The sequence below is a fragment of the Falco peregrinus genome, chromosome 18 (genome assembly GCF_023634155.1).
Source record: "Falco peregrinus isolate bFalPer1 chromosome 18, bFalPer1.pri, whole genome shotgun sequence".
NCBI classification, from domain to species: Eukaryota; Metazoa; Chordata; class Aves; order Falconiformes; family Falconidae; genus Falco; species Falco peregrinus.
The window spans coordinates 2,821,789-2,844,558 of record NC_073738.1 but is presented as its reverse complement, the minus strand read 5'-3'; the positions used below and the strand labels follow the sequence as shown (position 1 = coordinate 2,844,558).

The window sequence follows — 22,770 nt, the reverse complement described above, 5'->3', positions numbered from 1 at the left end:
CGGCCCCGGAGGCTACGGGGAAGGCCCCAGCCCAGCGGGGGCCCGAGGGGCAGCGGGACGGGCGAGCCGCCTCCCCCCGAAAAGAGAAACCAGCTGCCGGCAGGGCGGGGGCGACGTGTCGAAAGTGCGGAACAGGGCGCGCAGGCGCCGTCCTCGCCGCCGCCCCGGCCTGGTGGGGAACAAAGGGAGCGCGGCCGGCGCTGGAGCGGGTGAGTTGGGGCGGCCCATCCGGCCTGGCCCGGCAGCTATGAGGTGGGCAGGCCCAGGGGCACGGTGTGGCCCGGGGAGCAGCCTGGCTGGAGGGGGTGAGGGAGCAGGCCCTGATCTCCTCCCTGTTAGCGGCTGAGCGGGCTGCGTCCTCCGCCGGTTGTCGTGGTGGGTGAGGGGCTGGGGGGGGGGGGGGGTGCGGTCGCCCCCCCGGCGTTTCCCGGCGCTGGTCCCCGGCAGTGGGGCCGTGAGGCCCGGGGACCCCTGTGGGGGGCGGCGGGGCCGAGGGCCCTGCACGCTGCTAACCAGGAATTGCAGGAGGGGCGACTTCTGCTGCAGCTTCGGAGGAGGCACCTGAAGAGAAAAGCCGCAAAAAAATACCGCTTTTTCCATGCACATCGATGGGCTTGTTGCTGAAAGGTTAAATCTCATGGCTGTGCTGCTGTGTTCGGTAGTTTTTTAATTATTATTTTTTTTGTGCTGTGTAAAGGGCATGTTCTTTGGTCACTTATACATTAACACTAATTTTCTGAAATGGACAATGGGTATATTCCCTTTATTTCTGAAGGGAAAAAATACATAGAGACACGCTTAAAACCTTTAACATGAAGAGGACGCAAACCTCAAGAGTTATTTCACAGCTATTTAAGGCCAGATTCCTTGGAAAGCACGCTAATTTTTCAAAGATATTACACCTTGAATTTTTAGGAATTCTTTTGTCTTTATTTCAGAATTGGCAACACTTTCATAATCAGTGGTAAAGGTAATAACTGAAGTTTCAAAGACTTGGGGAAGCAAAGGTATAATACTTAATAGCGTGATATTCTTTTGTCTTTCAGAAGTACAAATATAATGTCAGGTGGCTGAAAATTTGCCTATCAAAATGTCAAGTAAGTTTTCAGATTTTTCTTCCTTTAACTTGATGAATTAAAGAGCTGGTTCAGCAAAGCCTGTTGGTGATTATAATCCTGTTATTCCTTGCGTTAAAAGGAATGATGTGAAATGTCGTAATTTCTGACCAAACTCTTGGCCTTAAAGCTTGCTGTGGCTCATTTCTGACATATTGTTTTCATAGGAAATCCAAATACCACAGCTTCTCCAAAATCCTGTTCCACTGCATTTTTTGCTTAACTACTTTTTAATTGTTGTACATATAAATGGATTTCATATTCAGTCTTATGCCTAAATAAAAGGCTAGCAATATAGCAATGGTGTGGTCTTAAATATTTTTTTTCTTTCTCTTGTGTTCTTTGCTTTATGCTCTTCAGTGGCAAAATGCAAAGTCTTTGAGAGTAGGATTTCTGTCTTGTTTTTGTAAATTGTTTAAATGTTTGCCACAGCAGATGCCTTAAAAAAATCAGTTCAGATTTTCAAGGGGGGGGAAAAAAAATTGCTTACATTTGTATCTTAACAGAAAGGCCATCTTACGCCCCACCTCCTACCCCAGCTCCTGCAACCGTAAGTATAGTGATTTCTCTCATTAATACAGAGATGGTAATACAGTCTTTAATAACTTACCAGAGTAATAATTACGGAGTTGCATTACCTTCCTGTATTGGAAACACAAACTCCTTGTGTTTTGTTATCAATATGGTATACACTCTTTAAATTAATGGGTTTGTTTTGTTGGGTTTTTTTTTTCCCCCTGAAGCAGTTTGTGAAAGAGAAGCTGAATAAACTTGTTTCACTTTTAAGGATAGATTCTGCAGATCCTTTTTTTTCTGTAAGCAGTCAGTCTAAAATTATTCACAGTGGGTTGCAACATATATTGTAATATTTAAGAACAAACTGGTATGTTCAGTTCTAAAACTTCTTGCTTAACTGATGCCCAAATCATGGGCAAACTGCATTTTTTCATGTACCAAGCTGATTTATGGTGGAATGCATGAGTATGCAAAATTCTGTTAAATAATTATAGAATTGTTTAGGTTGGAAAAGGCCTTTAAGATTGAGTCCAACCTAGCTATTGGGTCAGAATAATGAAATGCTCATGATGCCAGTCTTATTCAGATTTCTCGAAGTGACTGCTATTTTGAGGTCTGTGGCATGAGAAATATTTTAATTTATTAAAATGCTATGAAATGACACTGAGGAAAATATGAACAGTAGCTTTGAATCGCATCTAGTTGTATTCATGCGTGTATAAAAAGGTACTAAAATACCAGTACACTGTGGTCAGGAAAGCATTTGAAAGCAAATGCATCTCTTCGGTAGCGCTTACATTTCTAAATAGCTTGCATTTTAGGAGAAACATATTCACATGAGAAAATAAAGAGTCTTTTTGTACAGAGGAATGAGCAAAGATGCTATAGTGGTATTTTTTTTCTTCACCAGAGAAACTTGAAAACTCTGCTAGTAGTGTCCCTGATCCTGCATCTGGGATGAAAACTGCAGGATGGGATTTAGGTGAAATGTGATCCTTCAAATTTATTGTGCCATATTTTAAATGTAAAGAGGCTTGAAAGTTATATAATGTATAAATATAAGTCATGTTCTTAAAAATTTGCATAAATAAAACTTTATTTGCGTATGTTCAGAGTTTTCCTTTTGCATGCAACTTAATAGATTTGTGCCAGTATTAGGAGGAACATGATGGCATCTACCTTACAACTGGATTACTGCATCGAGAGCTGTGCATGTACATGTGTGATTCCTTTGGGATTATGATTATGGAAGTTGTTAAACAATTTATATGGATGCGGTGCATTCTTTAGTCAAGACAGAAGTCTTCAGAAGGGTACATGAAACAAATTTCAAAACTGCAACTAGTGACATGCATTACCTGACTTTCAAGCATCTGCTGTATTACTTATGTTTTATACAGTCCTTCACATGATAGTCTGTGCTCTGTTAACACAAGTCATAAAAGTAGACAAATAACCTTGCTTGTTCTTCCACAGCCAGTTCCAGTAACTACAGTCAACAAAATACCAGTAGTTCTCCTAACTACAGTATTATAGCTGAAAGTAAAAATTCTCCAGGTAATGCAAGGTAGTTCCCTGGTAACATTTAAATCCTGTCTTGCAGAAATAAAGAATTAAGCAGACTGAGATTACAATTGTCATCTGATTTTATTGAAGAGGTGTAGTTCAACTATTCAAAACCTCTTGTTATGGTAATACAGAAAACTATAGTAAAATGGCGCCTTATTAAATAGTGAATGTGTATGTCATGATCACAGGCATACAGATTGAGTAAATGTCAACTGCTGTGACTGAGGTTTTAAAAGTTTGGCAACAAAACATATATTTGAAGCCTGACTGTTAAGGGATAATTTTACTCTGTATTTGTATGTTTAGAAATAAACTAACTTCAGCGTGTCTACATATACTTGAAAGCTTCAAAAGTTAATGTAGTTTAGCTTATGGGTTATTTTTGTTCAGTGTTTGTATTTGTCAAACCTTGGTTCTTGGAATCCTGAACCTATTTGCAGAATTTTTGTAACCGTAATCTAGAACGGGCCCATCAGCAGATAACTTTAAAGACTGTTAGAATGTGTTTCTTACTAGAGCCAAAGTGCTGCTAAAGCGTGGGACACTGTGTGGACAACACTTAAATGTCTAGAAACACTACAGGATATCATGAATCCTAATGGAATGACGGGACCACCACAGTCGGGACTCGATCACAATTACTATTAAATGGTTGATCCATTTGTTTCCAACAGAATTTGATTGGGAAGTGGGGGGTAATGGAAGAAGGCAGGAGAGATTTATGTGAGGAGGGGAATACAGGAATACCTTCTGATAACTTGATTGTAGATGATGGGTAAGAAATTAAAAAAATTAGATCTTTCTACGTTACTGAGGTGAGAATGAATCGATCCACTTTCAAGAATGAAGATTTACTGATTATCCTTTTAAATTGTCTTGGATTCGGTGATCTGTTAAGACTAGTTTATAGTTTCTGACCTGTAGATCTTACTGCAGGTCCCTCAACTCTTGTCAGACTGCAGCCTACCTCTTAACAGAAGCATATCTCTGTGAATTGTCTTCTCTCCCAGCTTTCTAATCCCAGTTCCCTGAAATACTTGTTTTGCAAAGCACCAGTAAAGCAGTAAAGTCTTTGGATACTGGTAGTGGTGCACAGATGGTGCTTTGAGAGAGATTTCCAGCTGCTCCCCACCCCTTTTTTTTTTTTTTAATCAACAGTACAATGTTGGTTGGGAAAGCAGATAGGGGTATTCATTGGTATACTAAATGATACTGAGGATTTCTGCCCGATGACTGTGTGCTGTGATGCCTTGTAAGCTTAACCCTTTGGATATAAGAGTCTTTCCAAATCACTTGCTGGCTTATGTTGGAAAATTTTATTAGCCATGAACTGGATTTGTAGGATACTTGTTTAAATGGGTTACACACTTAACAAATAAAATCACCAGCTTCAGACAGAAATTTGTAGTGACACATTTGCTTAAAAATCCTGTTTCCTTAATAGGTTTATACTGGAGTAAGTTTTGTGTCTTGAGAAGATACCAACTGCTACACCTCATTTGCTTGTTTAAATTCTGGTTGCTTTTGCATGCCATATTGCAGTTCATTTTCATTTCTGTGTTCTCGTTTGAGCTCATTTCTCATTCGTGTTTTTGTCTCATTTGTTTCCATCAGCAAATGCCCAGCACACCAGGGTTTGTGGGATACAATCCATACAGCCATCTGGCCTACAACAACTACAGGCTGGGAGGGAACCCGGGCACCAACAGCCGGGTCACGGTAGGAGAATCAACTATTACATCATCCGGCAAACAACAGGAATTGACCAGAAATGGCTTTAGAGTTAGGTTCTTCTGAGTCTTGGCTGCTGCCACTTCTTTATAAAACAAAAAAGTACTTCTGATTCTTATTTCCCACCCCCTACCCCCCTTTCCTTTCACTCTGAAACCTTTTGCAGGAAAACGGACTTCTACTCAGCAGAGAAAAAAAAAATGTGGTAATCATGTATGATGCAGAACTTCAAAAAGACAGTCTGTGGTCTTCAGTGACCACTGCATGCTTAGGGAAAAGTTCTGTAGTGTGGGTGCAAATTCTTGGAGGGAGGGAACTGCTCATTTTATTGAGATTTATTGGCACAAAAATAAGGAGAACATTTTGCAAGCCAGAGTTCGTTGATAGTAGTTGCGTCGTACTGTTGAGCCATGCTGGAAGTGCAAGCCTTTATTTTTCTTTCTAGTCCTAGTCTGGTAATAACTGCAAGGTCCCAAGTTCAGAAATCTTTTTTTTCAAGTGTAGAAGAACAGAATTATTTCAGATTTTATGTACTCTTGTCAGCGTGTGGAAAATGGATGTTCCATTCATTTTTCATGGAGAAAACAAAGTGAGATGGAGTCAAGTGATCCTTTCAAATACAGGTATAGTCCTGAGTGTTGGATGCAGTTAGGAAACAAAAATGGACTGTGGAAGTGTAACATTCTTGTAACTAACACAACAGAAATAGAGTAAATCCCTGTTGATTTTTTAAAAAAAGTTCTGAGAATTACAGAAACTTTTAAGGTTTTTCATGTAAAACTTTACATCAAAATATTTGATTAGCTTGCAACGTGATATAAAGGTTTCTCAAATAACAAATATGTGGTGCTTTTATTGAAGTGTTTCAGGTTTTTTTTTAAATGTCTCTCATATAAATCTTCTTTCAAACTTCATATATGAAGTTCATCTAGTTTATTAAAAACTTTTACAGAAGAGACCTTCCCCGTACAAGCTGGAACTTGACTGAACGTACTGTCTGAATATATACTTTTTTCCTTATACAAGAATAAGTTAGGTTTTGTCTGAGAACTTTCATTGTTTCTGTATGTCATAAGCATATACAGCTTTCTCTGCCATGCATATATCTATATATGTATGGTGTCTTTAAATTCCTGTTAATTTAAAAGCATTAAACAATTTCCGTTAATGTTTTTCAAATCCATCTGTATGTGTATATATGTATACATTTTGGTAATGCATATACCTCATGTACATTATTTATACACAATCCTGTATGCATTGTTTCATAGAGCTCCATAAGTTCAGCAAAACAAAAAGTATCAAGAGGAAAAACTTGAAAGCTGAATACATGACATGAGCCTTCTTGGCCAAATACAAGTATTTGCTTATCTGTGGCTGTAGTCCTGAAAGATCTTGCAGCTGCTTTATATTTTTATGAAAATGCTCCCACTTAATACAGTAGAACTCCTCGCATGTGCAAGTGCTTGAAGAGTGGAGGTTTTCAGAACCTGCAGCTGGCAGGGGCTGTGATGTTACTGCACTACTTTGGGAAAAAAACCCTGTCAGGTGTTTTGGAGATTGAGTGGACAAGAGGGGATGCAACAACTTTCCATCAGCAAGAGTTAGTGCTTAGTGTCCTTGATTTAGTGCAAGCAGCATGCTTGACAGTGTACAGACCTGAAGGAAGATAAGGGCACAGAAGGATGTTACAGGCTAATTTGGACAATTCAGTGCAGGTTGGATGCAAATAATACGCACATTTACAGCTCAGTTGCGTAGGGTTTTCCTTTTACAACGAGTAGTTTAATTGGCTCCAAATTGCCACTGACAAATTTTGCTGAAAAATACATTACTAAAATGAATGTCTCAAACTTCATGATCTTAGACTTTATCTCTTTTCACCTGTACGGTAGCCCTGTTAAATTTGTCAAAACAGGTAAAATAAATTGCTCATCAGAAGTGAGAAAAACAACCTGCTGGGATTGGTGTTTCTATGTAAACTCCTAAGCTGTCTATTTCAGTTTTAAGAATATGGAGCCTTTTTGAAGATTTATCTAGTTACTACTCTGTAAACTTACAGATAAAAGGACAAAGATTGGAAAAATATTACTGTGAGGACCCGCTCTAGTTAATACCTGTTCACAGTTTGGGTGATTTTATTTTTTGTGATGTTGCTCGCTTCTCTTGGTGGGTGTGGGTGTGTGGCTGGTTTATGTTAACTGCACAAGAATGAGTGTTTTCCAGAAGTAGTGTGTGTAGAAACTGTCCAGCGATCACATTAACGAATGGATTTATTCGGTTCTTTTATAGGCTTCCTCTGGTATTACCATCCCAAAGCCCCCCAAACCCCCAGACAAGCCCCTGATGCCCTACATGAGGTACAGCCGGAAGGTGGGTATACAGTGTCAAACAAGTAACAATAAAAGTTAGTGTTCGTATGTGCTAACAATTAATTGCTGTTATCTTAGTTTCAGCTTCTAAACTTTTACTTCTAACAGCCTGCACATTCTTTTAAGGGAATTGTAAAGTACAGATGCATTGCCCTTCAGGATAAAGCAGTAGTCTGTTCATACAGTTGCCAATTTCTGGGGGGAAAAGATTTCTCTAAAATGATAATTACTACCACTGTCTCTGCTGACAAGGATCCACCCTGCCACATTCAGAAGTTCCTGTGACTTACTGACAGAACTTTTTTATATAAAGGAAGTATTCCTTGCGGTATACTGGGCTTGGTACAGTGCTGTAGCTGGACTGAAGAGTAGCAATGAGTGGACTTTGCATGTTCTCCTTCACCAACCTAGCCTGTGGCAACGTTTACTTCGCTATTCTATGAACTGTTTGACAGAAAGTAGGAGAGAGACTCTTGTGGAGTCTGAAATCTGATGGGGCATGGGGAGGGCATGTCAGCCTGTCTGAAGCGGGTGAGCCAGAAGGAATTTCTTCCACTTCTGGTAAAGTATCTTTACCAGCATGTCTGTCTTAGGCAAAAAAAACATCAACAAAAAAATAAAAGTCAAGTGGCGCAGCAAGAAATAACACTGGCAGCTCTCCTTTTTTTTTCCCTATAAAGTTAGAAACTTTTTTGGTGGAGTCAGAACTTGTTGGAACTCAAATTGATCAGCAAGACTGAAAAAATTTTGAAATGTTACATACTGATCTGAAAAGCTCAGTGCTCTTTATCATAATCTACTGCTGGATGTGTTTACTCAGTAGCATTTTTTTTTCCCAGAGATGCAGCGATGTGCATTTAAGAAGAGAATTAAGAGGGTTAAAGGCAATATTCTCATGAAACCAAAGCCATTTCAGCAATTGCCTGTTTCAGTAGATGGCTTCCTACTGACTTCCTGCCCCAGAAAATAATCGAAATAGTTTAGCCAGACTCATTCCTAACTTAATCCTGTTTTTCATGGTGATTCCAGAAAGAACACTGAGATGACAATATAAAATGTTTAATTTGGAAGTATTTAGATATCATTAGTAAAGCTCCAGCTGTTTCTGTTAAGGTCTGGGACCAAGTGAAGGCGTCCAATCCTGATTTGAAGTTATGGGAAATTGGCAAGATTATTGGAGGAATGTGGCGAGATCTCACTGATGAAGAGAAGCAAGAGTATTTGAATGAATATGAAGCTGAAAAGGTAAATGGAAGAAATCTGGGATGTTTATTACAGCTGATTCTTCTAGGAACTGGTCTGAGAAGAAAAATTCATCTTACCCATGCAGTGGTGTATGAGGCATTCACGAGACCCCTGTATGTAACTTAAATGGAAGTATGTCCTGACACGTCTTTTAGATTTTTTTTTTTTAAAAAAATAACTGTACATCAACTGTGACTGGTCAGTTTTTAGACCTAATTCAAAATGAAGTATTTATAATTGAGTGTCGATTTTAACTGTTTAATGAACGGATTTGATTGTACAACATCAGTATTGAAAAGATTGTCTCAACACCAAAATCCTCTTTCAAAACTGGTGCTCTGCAACTTCTGCTATTGTCATGAATGTGTTCGTAAAAGACTTCCAGTCACATAGGGTTTGGTTTTCATGGTGTGATCTGGTATAACTCCACGCTATGGCATAGTGTTTTGTTTCTTAATAGAAAAATGCTACATGCTACCACTTTTAGGCTTTTCTTGTGGTTTTGTTTGGGTTTTATTGGTCTTAATGACAAAAGATGACAGCTACCTCATGTCTAGGTTGGTAAGTGTTGAGGACCTTTACAAGACTGTTAACTGTGATCCTAAAGTACAAAGGGAAAATTGTCCAGCTGCTGTGTTGTGCTTAAACCTAGTAAGCATCTGAGGCTGTGTATAACCTGGTCAAATCTAAGCTGGTTTTATTCCAAGTCAGTAGAGAAGTACTTCCAAGCCAGATGCTCTTAGTTGAAAAAAAAAAATATCCTATTTTTTAACTTGGTAATGATGTTTAGATTGTAAGCTCCTTGGGGCAGGGGCCGTCTTGTTTATATTTTTACAGTGCCTAGGTAGAAGGATTCCAGGCCTAATCATAAAAAGAACAAGACATTTAGGTACTTCTAACAATATCGTAGGTTATATCTCTTTTTTTCATTGGCAATATTTCCAATCACTGTACAAAATCTAGACTTGGCAGATTTTGAAAGTGAGATTAAAGAAAGCAATTCAAAGGGAAAAATATTTCAAAGAAGGTGCAAATAGTGATGCAGTCCTGCTACCAGGAGGCGACAGTAGTCTGGCTGCAGCACTCTGTATCGTCCCAGTGTGGGGATGGATCAAAGAACGGAAAAATCATAAGCTATTCTGAAAACTGGTTCATGACATACTGCAGTAAGGAAAGAGAAGAAATCAGAATCAGAGATCTAGTTAGAATTCCAGAGAATTATTGAGAGTATTTAAAGTTAATTCATTTTTTTTTTACTTTAACAGAGTTCATCTGATCATAAATACCTTGTTCTGAGATGTTTGATTTTTTTAAATCTCAAAAACCAAAGCTATCCTAAGACTTCTCAGATACTAAAACTGGGAAAAAAAAACCTACTAAAAGCCCAGCTAGTATTTTTAAAACATGAATGACTGTGCAAGAAGTTCTAATTTGTAAAAAGAACGACTTGAGAGACTGAGTATGGTCGTCTGTGTATCAGCCAGATGATTCAAAATCGCTTTGGCTGTATAACTACAATTTGGGTTATACAGACTGCAGTTATGTCAAGTCTGAAACCGTCCAATGGTGCAATCAAACAATATTGGTCACATTTCAGATAGAGTACAATGAGTCCATGAAGGCCTACCATAACTCTCCTGCATACCTTGCCTACATCAACGCAAAAAGTCGTGCTGAGGCTGCGTTGGAAGAAGAAAGCCGGCAAAGGCAGTCACGCATGGAGAAAGGTGAACCTTACATGAGTATACAGCCAGCAGAAGACCCCGATGGTAAGCAGAAGGGAATTTGTATGCACATCCAGTGAGGCAGTCTCATTACAGGACCGACAGGATAGAGAAATGGATGCCAGATACGCAAAACTACCAGTGTACAGCTTTCACAACATTTAATGTGACTTCGTTTCTGTTTTGATACCTTTAATACTGATTTTTCATAATCATTTTTTATTTCATACAGCTAACAGCTGACTTTATCTGTTTCCAAAAACTAAGGTGGCAAGCCAGTGATAAAAGTTATTCCAACCCTTAATTATGTGTGAAATAATGCTTACAATTCAAAACAAATAAGTCTGCTTAAACTCTGTAATGGCTTTAACATACGCACTGTAAAAGGCTTAGCTGCCTGATTTAATCCAGCTTGAATGGAGTTTTGTGCTTTTATTACCAGAAGCACATAATTCTGATAGGCAGAGTTTTGGTATGATTAAGAGCACCTGAACTTTGAATGTGTTCAACAACTGTCATTTGAGATTGTTTAGAAAATAAGTTACCCTTGCTGTTGACAAGTTGATGAGGAAAAATCTGAAAGTTTATTTGACTGCAAGGAAGTGCACCCCACCCAGTGGGAAAACTCGCTCACATACCTAATGTCTGCTTTCTACATTCATGGTCAAATACTTGTTGAAACCTGAGGGTGTGAGGGTGAAAAATGTACTCAGTCAGTTACACCCTTTTTTTTTTTTTTTTTCCTTCTTCCTTGTAAAAGCACACCCTTGAGATAAAGCTCATGACAAGCAGCACTTTCCCCACTGTGAAGTAACTCCAAAATCTATAGAGATAATATTTAGTGTTCAGGTAGCTGGCATTTTGGGACTTCAAACTCTGTTTGGTGCTACCTGAGCCAGATGAACTCGGCCAGAACCAGCTGTACCAGGTCCCAAGTTGCATCTGTTTACATCTGGGACAAAACAGCAAGTTGGGTTTTGTGATGGAAATTTGCTTCTGACAGATCCTGCCCGGCACTGGGATCAAGAGCCTTTAGCATAAAAGGGATCTTACTAAGAGGACAAAGGCCCAATTCTAAGGAGACCAATGTGCTTAATACTTGTCTCTTGCAAATCTGTTGTCATCCACTGTCTTTCTCTTTTTGCTTTATTTAGTCAGATACCTCAACGAGCACTTGAACATAACACTTAGAAATAAAGGAGACAGACTTCCATTAAAGTAGCTATCTTCTTTCATAATACTTTCTGGCATGATACATTAGAATTCTCCTTATGATATCTGTGAATAGTTGGGAGAGGGATCTCCATTAGGAAGACTTCTTTTTCTTCTTCTCCTGGACTTTTCTACAGGACATCATTCTGGATGATAATTCATACCTGTTGCCTACCTGATTGTAATACTCGGCTAAATATGAATTGTACTTCATAAGTTTCTTCTGAGTTTGTTTCCTCCCCAGTACTTAATGCTATTTAATTACCATGCTTCAGGTTCTAATTAGTTTGACTTGAATATTTTGGAGTCTGTTTTGTAGATAGGTTCTTGATACCAAAGCTGCAGGCTGTGTTTTGATTTTTATTATGTTGAAAGGCTTTGCATCATTTCCTTGAAAAAGTGTAGAAGAAATAATAGAAAGATTTCTGTCTTCTATGGGCTGGAAGCTTTTGAGTGCTGCTAGATACAGAAAAACATTCAGTTTGATGCTGCAAAGCAGAAGAAAAGAATCTTACTTTTAAAATGAGTCCTTGTAAAATCCATAATGCTGTAGTTTTGTTACATTCTGTGACTACGTTAAAAATTGTCAGAAGTCCAGTATCTTGCCATAAGTTGGAAATTCCTTTAATTTGATCACAGAGAAGAAAAAAAATCCTTGACCTGTAATTTTTTTAGCTCTTTGTAGTGAATCCTGTAGATGCTTGTCAGAGAAGAGAATTTAGTTCCTGTTGGGTTTCCTTTAATTTCTTTTCTCTGCAAGAAGCTTATAAGGAGACCAGACATGACACGTGTGCTTGTGTACTTCTCCTGAAGTGTATTTTTCTTTTCAGTAACTTGTTCTTTAGAGAACTATGTTTACTTAAAAATAACTGAATGCTTTTAATACACTACTGTGAATTTTCAGTGGCAAGTAAACATGTATCACTACTTCATGTTTTCATTCCTCAGTGTTTCAAAAACACAAGTCTCTTTTGATCTGTGCTACAAAGGTTATTTGTGAAGGAGTCACTCTTCTGTTGATATTTTGCACTGCATAATGTGCTGGTAACATGATTAATCAGGAATATTTTTTTTTTTAATTCAGTGTATTAATAGTCCCTCTTACTCTGGAAATGTGGAAAGCAACACAGTAAATAACTAGGTCAATCCAAGATTTCAGACATGTGGGAAATGCTTGTAAAGTCATAGCTGTTACAACTGTGCCAGTGTAAATGGTGTGCTATCCTCATGTTGTCTTTTCCTGATAACCTGATCTATATTCATTAGTATGAACCTTGTGACACGACAGCAACCGGTGTTAAGGGGCTCATTTTGTTTTAAATTAGTGGTAATGTGGGTATGGTGTCATTAGACTTGGTACGCATTTTGTGGAATTAAAGCAGTTACACTTAAAACTCTTTGTTTCAGATTACGACGATGGATTTTCTATGAAGCACACAGCCACGGCTCGTTTCCAAAGAAACCATCGTCTCATCAGTGAGATACTGAGTGAAAGTGTGGTGCCCGATGTCCGGTCTGTTGTCACAACAGCCAGAATGCAAGTTCTTAAACGCCAGGTTCAATCTTTAATGGTTCATCAGGTAAAAATAAATTATGTGAAGGCAGCTAAAACGTAATGGTGTTGGGCGGAACTCCAAGTCTCGGATCGTTTGATCATCTACATGACTATTCTTGTTGGATGTCAGTGTTCTGTACACTCAAATAGCTAATCTCTGGATTTTCTTGGGAGTTGCAAGATGGGAGGCTTCACCTTCTGTGCTGTTTTGTTACTGAGAATCCTGGTAAAAACAGTATTTTGGTTTTTAGGATATCATAACTATTCCATAGTTCTTTGTTATGCATAACCCTCTGTATGTAGAGTAAGTGTCCTGTGTAATAGGCACTGGTAGAGTTGTGACTTACGGGTGACTTACATGACTCAGAATCTTGTTTGTAAAGATTCTTTATTACAGTAAATCATACCTATTGTAACGTCTTTTAATGAAAGTGAAATGCATACAAAGAAATCTAGTGAGGTTACTCTTGCACGTTTCACGTAGCATTGACTGGGCACATGCCTACATTTTCCAAACACGCATGTTAACAAAAGAACCCTGTCAGTATAGTCAGTCTACATGTAGGTGAAGAAAACTAAGACACTGGAATTAGTTAGAGATTTGTTGCATTTTTTTAAATTAACAAAAGATACTGAGGGTGGAGGAGGGTGGTATCCCTTCTTTCCTTTGAATTGTGATCTTTCTGCTTTCGAGAATGTAATTGGTGTGGCAAAGGTGTGTTTATATACCTATGGGGTATGTAATATGAAAGAAAATTTGTAATTATGTGCTGGAAGATTGTCCTCAAGTACGTAGTATTTTTAATTTATATTATGCCTAGCCAATCCTGAATTACTCATGCGCTTCTTAGCTATTGGGTATTAGATCAAAGAAGGCATAAGGATGTTTATGTATTATATGAGTGTGTTTTAAAATATTGGTCTAAGTATTTTTATACATAGCTGTGAACTTTGTCCAGTTCTTCAGATGACTGAATACTAAAGTTCTTACCATTTATTTCATTTCTAGCGTAAACTAGAAGCGGAGCTTCTGCAAATTGAAGAGCGTCACCAGGAAAAGAAGAGGAAGTTTTTGGAAAGCACAGAATCATTTAACAACGAGCTTAAAAGGGTACAGCTTTTGCTTTTTTCCACTTGCTCAGAGGAATCTGCTAGTTACCCATCTGTCCAAGTGCTGTACCCACTTCTGTTTAGTTCTGTGTTCAATTATGTATAATTACACAACTGATGACTGCAGTGTCCTAGTGTGTGGGTGTTGGAAAGCACACAGTGTTTGCATTATTTCGTGCTCCTTCAGTGACCTGTAGTGGTGACATTCAGCCAGTACAGTTTAGGAGTGCCTTCAGGCTTCGCTGCTTGAGTTTGCTAGAGATCAGCTCGAGGAATGTGGCCTAGAGCCGCTGTGGAGAACATGCTGCTCTGTCCTTGGCTGCATTCAAACAAAGTTTACCTTGTTTATTTATCCCCCTTCCCCCACCCCCTTCTTTTTTTTTTATTTTTGTTAACATGCATGTGTCTCCTTCCCTAGTTACTGAAGCTTTTAATATGAACTTTGTCAAATGAAAAGTAGTATGCTGCGTGTAGAAATACTGAACTCATAATTGGGTTTCACTGATGTTTTTCAATGTAACTGAGGTAGTAAAGGCGCTCTCCTTTTTTAATTTCTAGTTATGCAGTTTGAAGGTGGAAGTGGATATGGAAAAAATTGCAGCTGAAATTGCTCAAGCCGAGGAACAAGCTCGCAAGAGGCAGGAGGAAAGGGAAAAAGAAGCAGCTGAACAAGCCGAACGCAGTCAAAATAACATAGCAGCTGAGGAAGAACAGGCAGCTAACAAGATAGAGGAGAAGAAAGAAGAGGAGAGTGCTCCAATGGAGACAGGTAACTGCATTTGAAGACCAGCTTCAGAATCCTCGAAGGATCAGCATTAAAATATCTCTGTAGAGGCTCAGCTTAGCCAACAGTAGTGCCCTGTATTTTTGCTGTTAATAGGAAGAAAAGCTTCAGAAGAACCACATTCAGAATAGTTAACTTCAACTTGGTGAAATCCAGTGTTCGCTTGCTTCTCATTAAATTGCTCCTTTTAAAAAGCGGAGAGGATAAGATGCCACAAAGTCCTGTGTATTGCTTTGTGTATAATGTACCCAAGGCGAGGGGAAGCTTTCTAAGCCTAACTCATCTTCCGGAGGTTGCTTAGCTAGGAGCAGCTGCAAGAGTTTCCTTGTCCCAGTGTCAACATCTAGCAAAGATGATGATAAACAGCACTTCTGTCCATGCTGCTCTTATGAGCTGATTTGCAGGCTTTTTTGTGTTGTGTACTGTGACACTAGAAAATATGATTGTATTTAAGCATATCAGCAGCCAGTATCTCAGTGAGTCATTGCTGTAACAGCATGAGTGAAAGGGAGAGGGGACCAAAGGCGTTGAATTCTAGTGCTGCTGGTTTAACAAGGCCCCTTGCTTTCTTGTGGCTGGACTTGGGCTGTCAGGCAGCTGCAGGTGACTTTCAGGATGCCGTGCAGCAGGACCATGCATATCCTGAGCTCCGAAAGGTCTTTCAGAGCTGTGCCTGTCGCTGCATGTTCTAGGTGACAGAAATAACTGCTGTGGAGTACTCATATGTATGACAGTTTCAGTTTCTTCCTAAATTCTAATTGCACAAGCAAAATGTAGTGGCATGTAGATGACACTGAGAAATATCTTGTTACAGAAGAGCCTCACCCAGAAGAGAGCACAGAAAATCAGCAGAATGGTGAAGAAGGAACATCTACCCCAGATGATAAGGAGAGTGGCCAAGAAGGGGTCGATAGCACTGCAGAGGAGGGAACCAGTGACAGCAACACTGGTTCGGAAAGCAACAGTGCAACAGTTGAAGAGCCTCCTGCAGACCCTATCACTGAGGATAGTGAGAAGAAAGAATAAATACTGACTCGTTTCATGTGTCTTTTTTAATGAAGTACTGGTTTGATTTCAAAATGTGATAATGCGCCTTTTGTATCTTCCTTGCCTGTATCACTTGTCTCCAAAGGATACTGGGTTTTAATAATGTGTCAGATTATCAGCATTGCAACTTAAAGGGGCCTTTAGAGGCAAAGGAACTCTTTACAACAGACAGAAGAGAAAACCTCGTGTGTCTGTAAACGCAGCTGTTACCATGTGGAGAGATATTTACTATTGCTTGGGATTTCTCCCTTAGAAAGATAGCGTTGGGTTTTGTATTAGAAATCAGGCCTTCCCCCTTTCTTCTAGTTACATTACCACAGTGAAAATGTGATTTCTCAAAGACCCTTGTGTTCATTTGTGGCTGGAACACGATGCAGATGTGTGTCACCTCGGCCCCCTGACCTGGCTTCACAGAGGGGCTGGCTGCCCCTGCCGCAGCACACCTAGTTAGCCCAGCACTGCTCTGCAGCCAGGATGCTGGTGCTGTGGTCATGGGGGCTGATGAAGTGGCACAGATCACAAAGATGGTTACTACCACTCGCTTTCTAGAGAGTTCTAGAGTACTGCTGAGACATCTTAAAGTCAGCCTTTGCATTAAACAGACATGATGCCTATAAAACCCAGAGCATTTCCTGGCCCTAACCAAACCAAACCGCCCCGCAGCAGGCCTAGCCTGCGATACCGCTGCTGCTTCAGCTCTGGCCAGTGAGAACATCTGCTGCAGCTGCCCAGATCTTTGCTTTGAAAGAAAGCTTTTGGTCCTCACGAGTAGTGCTCCTGAGTAAGCCTGAAAGACTTGGTCTAAGGTGGGGTTTTTTGGTGTAATCTTTGTTGTCTTTTTCTAGAGTAGCTGTTCTACAGTGATGGAGGCTCATGTTCTGCAGGCAGCGTTTCAGGACATCCATTTCCGAAGGGCTGAGTGGAGTCCTCTTGAAGTAAATGACTTATTTCTGTCATGCAGGATTCTTTTCAACAAGTCTTTTGCTTTTCTTTACCAATTAACTCCTTATTTGCCACTAAGATACCCTGGTATGACCCCAGCCAGAGATACAGCAGAGTACAAAGGACAGCTACACGTTCTCTGGGAACAGTCACCAATAAGGCACAAATGGTAAAAAATGGTAGTTTTGCTTGCCATGAGCACAAATGGTAAAAAATGGTAGTTTTGCTTGCCATGAGCTTCCAAAACCTTTGGGAACTCAACAAATGTACTGAAAATGCCACATTTTGCCCTATATAGGTAAGCAAAAACCCTAATGAAGAAAACCACTTAATTGCAACAACAGATACAAGCAGTTTTGTGACTTTACAACTCCAAGAGAACACATGATGCATATGCTTCAAGAAACTGGTATGTTTTTATGGAATAGTGGGTATATCAGATGGTAATGCTTTTTAAATCCTTTTGGTCTTTTTTTTAAATGGTCTAAAAATAATAAAATCTGACACGTTTGGGTTTTTTAAACATGCAGTGGTCTGCTTCTTGTCTTTTAAGGTAATGTCTGTATTTGATTTAGGGCTCTCAGCAACCATTCTCCATCTTAGGGCCAGAGGAGAATAAAACCATGGAATTAATTATTGAAATATACTACATACAAAAGGTTATGCTGCAAAAGCACTTTGAAAACCAGAATAAAAACTCGTGACTTGGTCTAGACTTGGGTTTAAGTGCTGGCTCTGCCTAGCAGGATCCCTGATGATGGCAGTTGACTTTAAAAGCCAATGCATGGGAGAATTTGTGGAGGAAATAATACAAAGTATTGGCGAAATTTTAATCTCTTTGCCTCCAAGCTTTTAACTACCTCACCTCAGATTATGAGAAATATTTTTTGTGTTTCTTTAAACCAAGTACCATTTCCTACCTAAAGGGCTGAGAGGGAGGAATTGGCAGAACATATCATACTTGCAGAGAGGAACATGCAATTATGGACCAAATACTTTGTATCTGAAGCCAAGTTTTCCTGCTAATTAACTGCTGTGCATTCTCTCCAGGTCCACGAGACTTTATGAGCTGACTTGGGCCTTGATTTCTGCTTGAAAGCGATCGTTAGATCAGGTACTGTCTGGTGTACACACATAAATCGGAGCCGTCTCATGTATGTATTAAACAGCTGCTCCGGTCTCTGCCTTGCAGTTTACAACTTCATTTTATACTCCCAGCAACGCCAACCTTTTGGCAGCTGGTGCTGAGTGTGCTGGTCCTTCCACGAAATAGGATAATCCAGTGTAATTCTAGAGAACCAATATAAATGCTTACTGTACCGCTAAGGCTCACTCTCCCCCAGCAGCTGCCTGCTGGGCTCTGCGCTGCACCTGCTCTTCCCCAGTGTGCAAATCTGAACGTGACCGTTCAGGTGCCGAAGCAGAACGTGGCCGTGATCACTCCCATCATTCCTACGGACAGTGTTGCAGCTGACGCACCTGCCGCCACGCACTCGCTTGTACCCGCCAGTGACGGTGGCTGGAGGGGTTGTTGCAGAACACAATAGAAAGGAGGAAAAGCGAGAGATCACCGATGGCAGCCTTCCTCGAACGGGCACACCGCAGCCTGCGTGTGTGAGAAGGCTTCCATCTTCCTCATCTTTTAAGGAAAAGCAGTTCTGATACTAATGCATTTGGGAAAAGGTGTTACCTTGGACACAAAAAGAACTCTTCAGAGGAAACGGAAACTGTGGCTGCTCCTTCACTGGGGTTTGAAAAATTCGAAGCAGTGAAACCTGCCTAAAAATTCAACTTAAATTCAAAATTTCAGTTTCTTGGCAGAGTGGGCAAGTTATTCTTGCCATTGTGCTTAAGCAGTTGTAGTGGTTAAATTGCATTTCGGGATTTTTTGTTTCCAGGAGTGAAATGGATTGCTTTTAGAGAAATACAATCTGGAAGCACTTGAAGGGGGGAGTTTACCTAGTGACCCATTTTGGTTTTACATTTCATCATTAGCTGTGCCAAAAAGGCAGTAATTGAGAGAGGAGGCTTACTTGTTCCACTAACTCATTCATCTGAGGAAGCTCCCGTCACAAAAAATAACAGCTGAAATACAATGTGAAAATTCAGATATGCATGTACCTACAGCTCGATAGTCTCTTGGTTTGGGTAAAAAACGAGCAAATTGAGCAGACACAAGCTACGTACTTGTTTCACGGAGTAAGGCAGTTATATAATATTAACACTTTCAGATTTACAAAACTGAAGGCAAAACTTTTAGGAAAGCTTGCAAGCCTGCCTTTCACAGGAAGAGCCAGGTTAGCACTCGTCCTAAAACCTCTCCCCAGGCTACACGGGAATTTTTTGGACGGCAGGATAACCCGCCAGGCATGTGGTCCGCTCTTTTCTTCTACTAGAGTACTAGAGTACTTTGTACTTAAAAAGCTCTGAGCGTTCATCATCTATAACATCGTCTGGCCTCTTCACACTCGTGCAACAACCCCAGTCAAGCCAAAATGGATTTATTTTCCTTTAATTTCAGCCTGTTTGGTTGTTGGCAGAGACCATGGTGTGACTTTAACTGGGAAACCAGTCCCCTGGAGTTGAAATTGTGAGGAGTTCTTTGTTAAAATGATGTTATTCGAACTGTGGAAGTCCAAAAGAGACGAGGCTGTTGCCCTTAGGTTTGAAGTTGAAGTTCAATATATCACATTGCATTTTCAGAAAGGTAATTCAGATTTAAAAGAAAAAATAAAAAGGATCATTCATCCCTGATGGTTCTATTCCCTTAATTCCATCCTGGGATCTGTTAGTGCTCCAGATCACGCAGAAATTAATGGAAGCATCGCTCCCATCAGCTGAGCTCCCTCCAACAAAGCTTTTTGATTATATACAAGTTGCTTCACATCTTAAGCTGCACATCTGAGGATTTCTTTACTGTACATTGGTCTTCTTAAAAAAAAAAAAAAATTCTCTGGAATGATTGTTGCTGCCAACGCAAAGCTTTGATTTCTGAAGTGATACCAGCTGGTGCCTGGACAGGGGGCCCAACCGCAAAGGGGCTCGGGAGGAACGGGCTGGTGCAGGAGCAGGAGGAGCCTCCACGGAGCCTCCACTCCTCGGGTGCTGCGAACGCTTGTTGTGCAACAGCTTTTATCCGTGCAACAGCCTTGGGTTTTGAAGGCCGTTTGTGCTTTTCATCTGCTACCTATTCTCAAGGTATATGTAAATAACCGTAATTATTGGCGAGGATGGGGTGTGTTGCAGTGAAGGGTGTGTACCCCAGTGAGTAGGTGTCATCTTCAAGGGTAAAATAACTTTTCCGAGCTCATTAAAACCTCCTGAACCAACGCCCCGTGGGCAGCATCCAAACACTGACCAGCACCCCGGCGCCTGGCAGAGGTGCCCACCAGGAAAACGAGCATCAGGGACCAGGCGCAGGGGAGGGACCAGCCGGTGGGAAACCCACTCCCTCACCATGCCGCAGCAGCCCTTCCCAGCACCCCGAGCCTGGTCCCAGCTCAGCACCCCCAGCTGCTGGGCTACTGGCCACTTCTGATGGCAAACAGCTCACTGGAGCTCCTGAGGAGCCAGTGTGCCCGCCCATCAGCAGGGCCTGAAACCCTCCCACGAGGCACCAGAGCAGAATGGAGCCCACCAGCTTGGTGTGGCTCTTGCTTCCACCGCTCCGTGCTCAGCCCGTGGACATGAGCCCCTGGGGCTCCCTCCTCCCCTGCCGCGGGTGCAGGATGCTGGGGGGGCTGCCGGGGGGCCAGCACCACCGTGGTCCCTTCTGGGGGGCTGAGCTACCTCCCCAGGGACCTGGCGAGTCTTTCCCACCCGCTGAGGAGGAAGAGAAGAGGCAAATCCAAACCACCGCCCCGTGGCCAGGGAGGAGTTGTCTTTGGTTTGTTTTTCTCTTTGAGGGAAAGAAAAAAGAGGCTTTTTTGAGAGTCTGGCTCACACTTGGTGACCTCTGACATTGCCAGGGCGCTGGTACTTCCTTTGTTCTGCAAGTAAAATCAAGTAGGCAAAGGTTCTCCCGTATTGGGTAGTTCTCAAAAATATGCTTTTATCTCACCACAAAAATACACTTAATAAAAGTTATTAAGAAGCCTGGGTTTAAAAAAAAAATTGCTCTTAAAGTTCTTTTGGATTTTTTTTTTTTTTGCATTAATGCAATTATTAGATTTTATCACCCCAAAAACCTTTTGACCTACAAAACTGAAATCGAGTAACAGTTATGGAGCATGGAGCAGGCCCCAAAGGGTAAATATTGGAGGATATTTAGATGTTATATTTATATATATATATATATATATAGATGAACTGGGCACCTTGTGAGGTTGTTCCAAAGCAATTCAATAGGCAAAGTGCTTCACTCCTGGTGAAACCCGGAGGACTTCACCTTTTAAAAGCTTTATGCACCTAAACACCCTCTGAAAGCACCAACCCATGTCAGGGGGTCAGCACCCTGTGAAGGGCAAAGGTCTGGTGTTTGTGCAGCAGCCAAACTTTAGGGGGAGGGAAAATAAAAAAGCTTCTGGAGAAACTAAAAAAGGGTTTAAAAATAAAATCACCTGTGCATTGCATGGGATGGGCTTGCAAAGTGGATCTGCTGCCAGCGCAATGAGGACTTCAGCTGTAGGAGCTGGGGTTACATCAAGGGTTATTCCTAGGACAGAAAGAAATCAAACAGAGGAACAGAGGGATAAAATACCCGAGTAAAACCAAGGCCCGGCACTGATGGGAGGGCAGGGCAGCGGTGCGGAAGGGAATGGGGCGGCCGTGCAACGGGGTGTAGGGCAGAAATGGGGAGACCTCGTTTCACCCTTCAGCTCGGGGGCCGGGGAGCAGGTCCGGAGCCTGGCGAGGGGTGTGGGGTGGCGATAGAGCTGGGAGCGAGGGAGCTCCTGCAGGGAGGGGAGGGTGCTGAGGAGCAGCGTGCTTTCCTGGGCTGCGGGGAGCAGGGGCAGCCCCTCTCTTTGTTCGTTCAAAGCAGGTGCTTGAGGGGGTCCCCTCTGTCCCACCACGTGCTTGCTCACATCCCCCAACGGTACCCACCCCACTCACAGCCCACCTTCTGTGCCCACCCTGCCTCAAGGAGTCCGTGAGGGTTTATTTCTCCTTTTCTTCTGCCCATGTTTTGTACTCCTAGGCTTTGCTGTTTATTTAAAAAAAAAATTTAAAAAGCTATTTTGGATTTTTTTCTTAATTTATCAACATTTACTTAAAGAAAATGCCTTCAGATTGGCCATCGATCTAAAAACCCTGTGCCGACACAGCGCCATTACAACTGCGCTGCCCTCGCTCTGCTCCTTTGCTCACCTCTCCTTCGTTCTTTCCACTGACAAGCAGTAATCCTGACTGCTGGAATATTGAGAAAAATACTCCTCGTCACCAACTCAAAGCGTAAATTGGCGCTGGCGGAGGTGCACGAGCTACAACCAGCGTTGCCAGCAGGCGTCCCTCTTAACCTGCCCGGAGATGGACTGCGGCGAAAATGGTCTTACCCTCAGTTCCAGATCCCCAGTACTTTTCACTCTTCTGGGGTTTTTTTGGGTTGTTTTTTTTTTGTGTGTGTGTGTAATACCTAGGAAGTGCCAGCCAGCAGCAATATTTGTTGCAGCACACTGCTTTGATGACTGATGATGAGGGCTCCAAACGACACACGCTCACTTGCACACCCCTGTTTACAACCCCGAGTGGCAGTTACGGGTTTCTAGCTTCACTTCTAGAAGTAGACATTAGAAGCATTCAAAAGAACTAGGATTCTATCCTCTTTTCTTTTTTTCCAGCTCTGTAACAAGAAAAGAGTTGTTGGGGAAAAAAGCTTCATACGTTACAAAGGGATCCCTCGGAGGAATCC

At 41.3% G+C, this 22,770-nt stretch overlaps 1 protein-coding gene across 3 annotated transcripts; it reads left to right on the top strand.

Annotated features, from left to right (window-relative positions):
• The first annotated feature begins 69 nt into the window (after window positions 1–69).
• Window positions 70–17,447, top strand: SMARCE1 (SWI/SNF related, matrix associated, actin dependent regulator of chromatin, subfamily e, member 1). 3 transcript variants are annotated; one of them, XM_005232653.4, is made up of 11 exons: window positions 70–209; window positions 1,047–1,097; window positions 1,622–1,665; window positions 4,815–4,919; window positions 7,224–7,304; window positions 8,417–8,548; window positions 10,146–10,317; window positions 12,892–13,064; window positions 14,049–14,150; window positions 14,708–14,918; window positions 15,748–17,447. In XM_005232653.4, the coding sequence occupies exons 2-11, from the start codon at window positions 1,091–1,093 to the stop codon at window positions 15,957–15,959; spliced, it is 1,239 nt and encodes a 412-aa protein (XP_005232710.3). In that variant the 5' UTR covers window positions 70–209; window positions 1,047–1,090; the 3' UTR covers window positions 15,960–17,447. The 3 variants fall into 3 exon arrangements, with proteins under 3 accessions (XP_005232710.3, XP_055645801.1, XP_055645802.1); XM_055789826.1 differs by having other exon boundaries at window positions 4,815–4,982; XM_055789827.1 differs by lacking the exon at window positions 4,815–4,919.
• The last annotated feature ends 5,323 nt before the right edge of the window (window positions 17,448–22,770 follow it).

Coding starts and splice junctions, on each gene's coding strand:
- SMARCE1 (XM_055789826.1), top strand. Junction 1,666..4,814: donor CTACCCCAGCTCCTGCAACC/GTAAGTATAGTG, acceptor TGTTTCCATCAG/CAAATGCCCAGCACACCAGG. Junction 14,151..14,707: donor TTAACAACGAGCTTAAAAGG/GTACAGCTTTTG, acceptor TTTAATTTCTAG/TTATGCAGTTTGAAGGTGGA.